The sequence below is a fragment of the Dermochelys coriacea genome, chromosome 1 (genome assembly GCF_009764565.3).
Source record: "Dermochelys coriacea isolate rDerCor1 chromosome 1, rDerCor1.pri.v4, whole genome shotgun sequence".
NCBI lineage: Eukaryota > Metazoa > Chordata > Testudines > Dermochelyidae > Dermochelys > Dermochelys coriacea.
In genome coordinates this window covers 206,241,150-206,247,149 of record NC_050068.2, presented here as the reverse complement: position 1 = coordinate 206,247,149, position 6,000 = coordinate 206,241,150, and the positions used below count along the sequence as shown (strand labels likewise).

Sequence of the window (6,000 nt, the reverse complement as noted above, 5' to 3'; positions counted from 1 at the left end):
GGGGGAGACACAGGCGAGGACTCATCCCCTGCACCCTGCTTTCTTCCCCCTTCCGGCTGCTGGGCAACTCCCCCCCTCCCCGGAGCGGAGAGCACCTTCCTCTCCTTGCAGGGGTTGCCAGGTGTGGTTGGACATATTCCTGGAGGTCTCATCCCATGACAGAATCTTTAATTAAGGATTCATCTTTAATTCCTGGGGACTCCAGGCCAACCCTGGAGGGTTGGCAACGCTGACTCCGTGGCACAGCCTGATGCCCCCCCAGGAGGGGCTGGCAGGCTCGGGAGGGCCTGTGCCTGCACGTTGTAGGGATGCATGGAAAGCCTCCCTCAGCCCCGTGGCTCCTAGCCCCATGGCAGCGCTGGGTCCCTCCCACCGAGGCAGCGGGAGCGGGAGGGGGCAGCGGCGGCCGGGACGCACGCGGGGGCGGGTCCGGGGGGGGGGGCTGGCCGGGAGGGGCGGAGCCGGAGGCCGATGCGGGGAGCCGAGGGCTTCCCTCCCAGCGCCCCGATCAAGTTTCCAGAAGAAGAAGGAAAAAGCAGCAAAGGTCCCTTCGCCGCTTCTCGCCCAGCCCGCCCCACTCGCGCCCCTCTCCCCGAGCCAGGAGCAACATGGTGAGCGGGGCTGCGGCTGGGGGGGGGGGCTCAGAAGAGGGGACCCTGGGGAAGGTTTCTGGGGCGCCTCTTTCTTTCCCAGCCCCCCCCCTCACCCGCGTCTCTCTCTCTCTCTCTCTCTCTCTCTTGCAGATTTGGAGAAGTCTCTCACTCTTCGCCCTTGTGGCCGTCGCCCGGCTGCACGCTGAGGTATGTGCGGGGCCCCGGGCTCCCCTGGGCACCGTGCACGAGGACGTGCCGGGAGCCCAGGGATAGCTGGGGTGGCTCGTGCTCGTAGGCCCGCGAGTCGCGAGCAGCTTTGATCCGCTGCAAAAGTTCGGCCCCGAAACCTGGCCAGCGGATGCGCGTGGAAGCAAATGTTCGCCTTTACCAGGGGAGACAAAGCGTCCAGCGCAGGGGGATTTGGGGAAACAATAGATGGCGGGGCTGGGGATTTGGAGGAAGTGATGGACCTGGAGGGGGTTCAGAAACGCGCCCTTGATAATTTACACTCTCCTTCGAGCAATTTAAACAATTAACAGTTTCTTCCTCCAAGGCTTTCCAGCAGTTTCATTTGGTAAAAAATACACCCACAGTTGGGAAAAGTAAGTTTTTGTTCTTGGGGTAAAAGTTTCAGCATATATGTGTGAATGGAAATCCTTCTTATGTATTCCGTTGGGAGCTAACGTTGCATCTGCCTGGTTTCCTGTTCGTGCGTTTTCATATTTTAAAAAGCATAACAGAATTTTGTTCCCATGCGGTATATTAGATCTGAAAATCCTCTGCCAAAACCGAAGTCCTGTAGTTGATCAGCTTGTGTTTATATTACTGCACTTTCAAGTTTTAAAGTGAGACCGTACTTTTTCTGAACATTTCCTTTTTTTCTGCATTGACCTTCAGGAATTAAAAGCCATTAACTCCAAACTCATAAACCCAAAAGTCTGGTGATAGAAAATAAACGGTATCTGAATTCCCAGTGCTACAGCCTTTGTGAAAGTGAGGTCTGAAACAAACTATTTTATAATTACAGCAGGAAAATGTGGAAGTGATTTAAAGAAAATGAACTCAAGCTGCACTAGGGAGAGAAACAGAATGTGCGTTTATGAAGAAAAGAGATCCCTGGGGGGGAATCTTTCTTTCCACTTGCATTTTATCCCCCTTCACATTTGTTACAGATGGCTAGCCGCACCCTGAAGCATCACAATTTGGCTCTGCCTAAAATGTATAAACACGTCTGATTTCCAGCAAAACAGCTGATTTTTTGCCTCCCATCCATTGTCCTCACTACCATAGTTATGGCAGAGACAGGATTTAGAATAATACAAAAGATTTTTAAAAACCCAGAAACTAAAGCTCTCAAGCAAACTCCCCCTCATATCAGCATCTTGCTGAGGAGATGAAAAATTCAGAGTACTGTGGCATGCCAGGAATGGAGGCGATATGGAAAGGTGATGGGGTCACAGCTAACACTGCCAAACCGGCCTTAGTGCAGTGTCCATGAAAACTGAGAGGGAGTGGATTTGAGCTATAGCATGCATTAACATTTCACATTTGTATGTGCATAATAATACAGTAATACTAGCCTTCTCTTAGTGCCTGACATATTTACACAGTCAATATTTCCATACATCAAGAAGCTGGAACTCAAACAGGAAGCAGTTTTATTCATCTTCTTAGGCACGTCTACACTTGGAGCTGGGGGTGTGATTCCTTGCTCATGTAACCATACTTACACTAGCTCTCATCAAGTTAATGTGCTAAAAAGAGTAGTGTAGCTGTGGCAGCACGAGTTGTGGCAATCAGCGGCATAAGCTATTTGCCTTGAGTACAAACCTACCTGGATCCTACAGGTACATACTCGGGGAAGCTAATGCATGCTGCTACTACGGCTGCCCGTGCTACTGCAGCTACGCTATTGTTTTTAATGCACTAACTTGATGAGAGCCGGCACAACTATGTCTGTGTGAGCTGGGAATCGCGCCCCTAGCTCCCAGTGAAGATGTAGCCACAGGGGAGTCAACACTAAGGCTATGTCTACACTACCATGGTAAGTTGATCTACGCTACACAACTCCAGCTACGTACCTTAGGTCGAGTTAGGGGTAGAGTACGGGGTCGACTGGAGAGCGATCTGCTGCTGATTTGGCAGGTCTTCATTAGACCCGCTAAATCAATCGACAGTGGATCCATCTCAGAGCATCAATCCCAGCTGTAGTGTAGACATAGCCTTAGAGTGGTGTGTAGAGTACAGATAATGCATGCCCAGATACCATGGGTATAAACAGCAGGGTAGATAGTGACACACTGCTTAGGCCAGTAGCATAGAGTGCCGTACATGCATGACCCCCGGGGTATATATTCTACATGGTTCTCTAGAGTCTAAACACCCAAGCAGTGCTTCCCAAGTCTACACTGCCTTTTTTAACAGTGTAGTGTCCCACTGTCGGAGCCTTTCCTCACTGCCTCCCCAGGCCGGAGCCTTCCACGTGTAGATACAATCCGCAGTGAATGTGGACTCAGCCTGCCTCTGTCACTATGGCGTATAGCTACATGTATCCTACACACCGCCACAAGGGTAAACGAGTGTAGACAAGGCCTAAATAATAGTAAACAAACTGTAATTAATTCTGGTCAATGTATAAGTCAAAATCTCTTCGTAAGAAGGTGTACATTGGTACAGCTGCAACATAAATGTTAAATAATAACCATGATAGTGGTCTGTGCACAAGAGTAGGAGCTAGTGGATTTGGATCAGGGATGAATTTGGACCCTGATGCCAGCTGTGCTACTAGTATTCTGGGTAGCCCAGGGGTTCTCAAACTGGGGGTCAGGAAACCTCAAAGGGTCGCAAGCTGTCAGCCTATGTGGGGGGTCATGAGCTGTCAGCCTCTTCTCCAACATTTATAATGGTGTTAAATATATTAAAACATTTTTAATTTATAAGGGGGGCTGTCACACTCAGAGGCTTGCTATGTGAAAGGATTTGTAGGTGCCTTAATTTTTTTGATGCCCAAATTTAGGCATCGTAATATCTCTGTGCCTTAATCTTCCCATATATAAAATTGGGATAATAAAAACTTAATGGCCAAAATTTTCAAAACCAGGTTTAAAGTTAGGCTGTTCAGTGTGGATTTAGGTATCTGAATAGATGGCTTGATTTTCAAAAGTGCCAAGCACCTTGCATTTCCACTTCAGTCTATGGAAGCTGGTGAGTGCTCAGCTCTTTTGAAAATCAAACCATTTAGATACCTATATATGACTGGCACACACTATGAGAAATCTTGGCCTAGCTGTCTTATGAAGAGCTGGTTGTGTTTGAAAACACTATGAAGTTTAAACCCCTTATCTAAGTGCTATGTATTATTATTATTATTATTATGTCTGTGACATGCAATAATATTGTATAAATAAAAGTATGTTTTGTTCTGCAGTTAAGTACACATCATAGAAACATATTGTGTGCCTCTTTTAAATTTCAGAGATGATCACTTCTCTAGCTGTTGTCTGCTTTTGGTGGATTCTGTGTTCAGTGCCACTCAGTGTATTCAGAAAATTAACACTGGGCATTAAAACCTGTTGTCCCTATATAGGCAAAATTGCTACTAAGCTCCACTGGAGTATAGCTCTCCCTACCTGTCTAGGTTTTTATCCTCCACTCACCCCAGTGCTATTGTTAGGCCCATTAATAATCTTTCTTGAGAAGAAATTGCTTCAAAAAAGGTTCCTAGGATTCTTTTTTGAAGACTGGAAAATTGTAGACTTGCCAAACCGTGGGAGTTTTTCTTGGCCAAGCTCAGTAACAATCACAAGAGCAATAGATCCTGAGCCCTACTACCCAGATGGAATCCAGCCATCAAGCTCATGTAGTTATGTTTATCTTTCTCTTCTGGGGTCAGCATCTGGAATCCCCCTCCTGCCCCTGGTCATGTTGGATGATTCAGTTGGAGGGATCAGGATCTCAGTGCAAGATTTGTATGCTAGTGTCGCTGCCATGAAGATGGGACTGCTTGGGTTCATAGCTGGCCTTTTTCTGGGTACAGGGGATGGTTCTGGGAAGCAGAGTTTATAGTGAGGTGACTGGATGGGGTAGAAGAGAGGAAAGAGAGATTCAAAATATCTTTTACCTTCTCCATATCCTTTCCCATAGGAAAGAAAATGAGTGTATTAAAAGTTAATCCTTGAGCCTCTAAGTCTCCTATACGGTGCACATCTCATCCCTGGGTGCTGAAGGAATAGTATGTAAATACCCAGTTAACAAGAAATAAATCCAGACACTCTGTTCGGTTGTCTTTATGGGGTCAGAGGACTTGTATATATCAGAAAATTTTACCAGATTTTAACATACAGTATAACTATGACATGTTAAAACCCTATTGTAGACAGGACAATTTGTATTTGAACATGTGTTAGCTGGCAGGGGTCAACCATAGTAGTTTACCTTCACCAGCTAATATGTGTCAAAACTATAGCATGCCTTTGTCTACTGGTATAGACATGGCATCAAGCTAATGGGAATGTTGCCATTGACTTCCCGGGAAGCAAAATCAGACTCAACATTTATCTGAATTTTGTCTTGTCTGATATTTGTGCTCTGACACCATCCACTTCCTTGGAATCCTACCTTTGCATCTCTGCTTGGCAGGTGGTTGGACCTACATGTCCATGGTAATGGGCACGTTATAAATGCATTAGACAGAAAGAGAGAATTGACTTAGCAAGTGCCACGCAGCAAGTGCTCAGGCCTGCAGTGTGTTGAATCCTTTGGCCCAATCCAGCAAAACACTTAAGCATGTGCTTAACTTTAAGTGCTGTGCTGAATTAGGCCAGAGAGCTGAGCACCTTGCAGGACTGAGGGCTAAATCGGTAGGTGAGTCAGCACTAGAACCTCGGAGCTCTGTTCCAAGAACCCAGTGCCATGCTTTAACCCCTACACCATATTACCTACACATAGGGATGTTACCAAGGATGAATTCAGCAGCAGATGGTTGGGTGGATATTGCAAGCTTCAGAATATGACAAATGTAAGGTGTGTAATGCATGAGTGTATGTGACTCTGTGGCATCCCTCTGCAAACAAAGCTGCTGTTTACTGACAAGTCTGGGCTGTGCAAATTCACCACTATGCAGCGAGAGCCTTCATCTGCCAGAGCACAAATTCTTTGCCTGTAATTAACAGGGAACTGCTGCCTCTCACCAGCATAGTGTGCAGATCTCCTCCACACACAAGACTAGGGGAGTGATTGAAACTCATAGTGTTGCCTACTGCATGGGCTCCAGCTGCTGTTATTGGAGCAGCTGCTTCCCCATCAGGAGGGACTGGGGCACCTTTGATCTTTCTTGTGTGGTGTTACATGTTGAGGAACATTTTTCTTTGTACAGATGAAAGTTTGTGACAAAACTCTGCCAGACGCA

At 46.8% G+C, this 6,000-nt stretch overlaps 1 protein-coding gene across 1 annotated transcript in view; it reads left to right on the top strand.

Moving 5' to 3' along the window:
• The first annotated feature begins 437 nt into the window (after positions 1–437).
• The window catches only part of FSTL1 (follistatin like 1), an 81,898-nt gene continuing 76,335 nt past the window's right edge, over positions 438–6,000 (top strand). The window contains exons 1-2 of the mRNA XM_038387303.2: positions 438–611; positions 744–800. Coding sequence (XP_038243231.1) covers positions 609–611; positions 744–800 — 60 coding nt within the window. The 5' untranslated portion in view covers positions 438–608. The remainder of the gene's footprint in view (positions 612–743; positions 801–6,000) is intronic.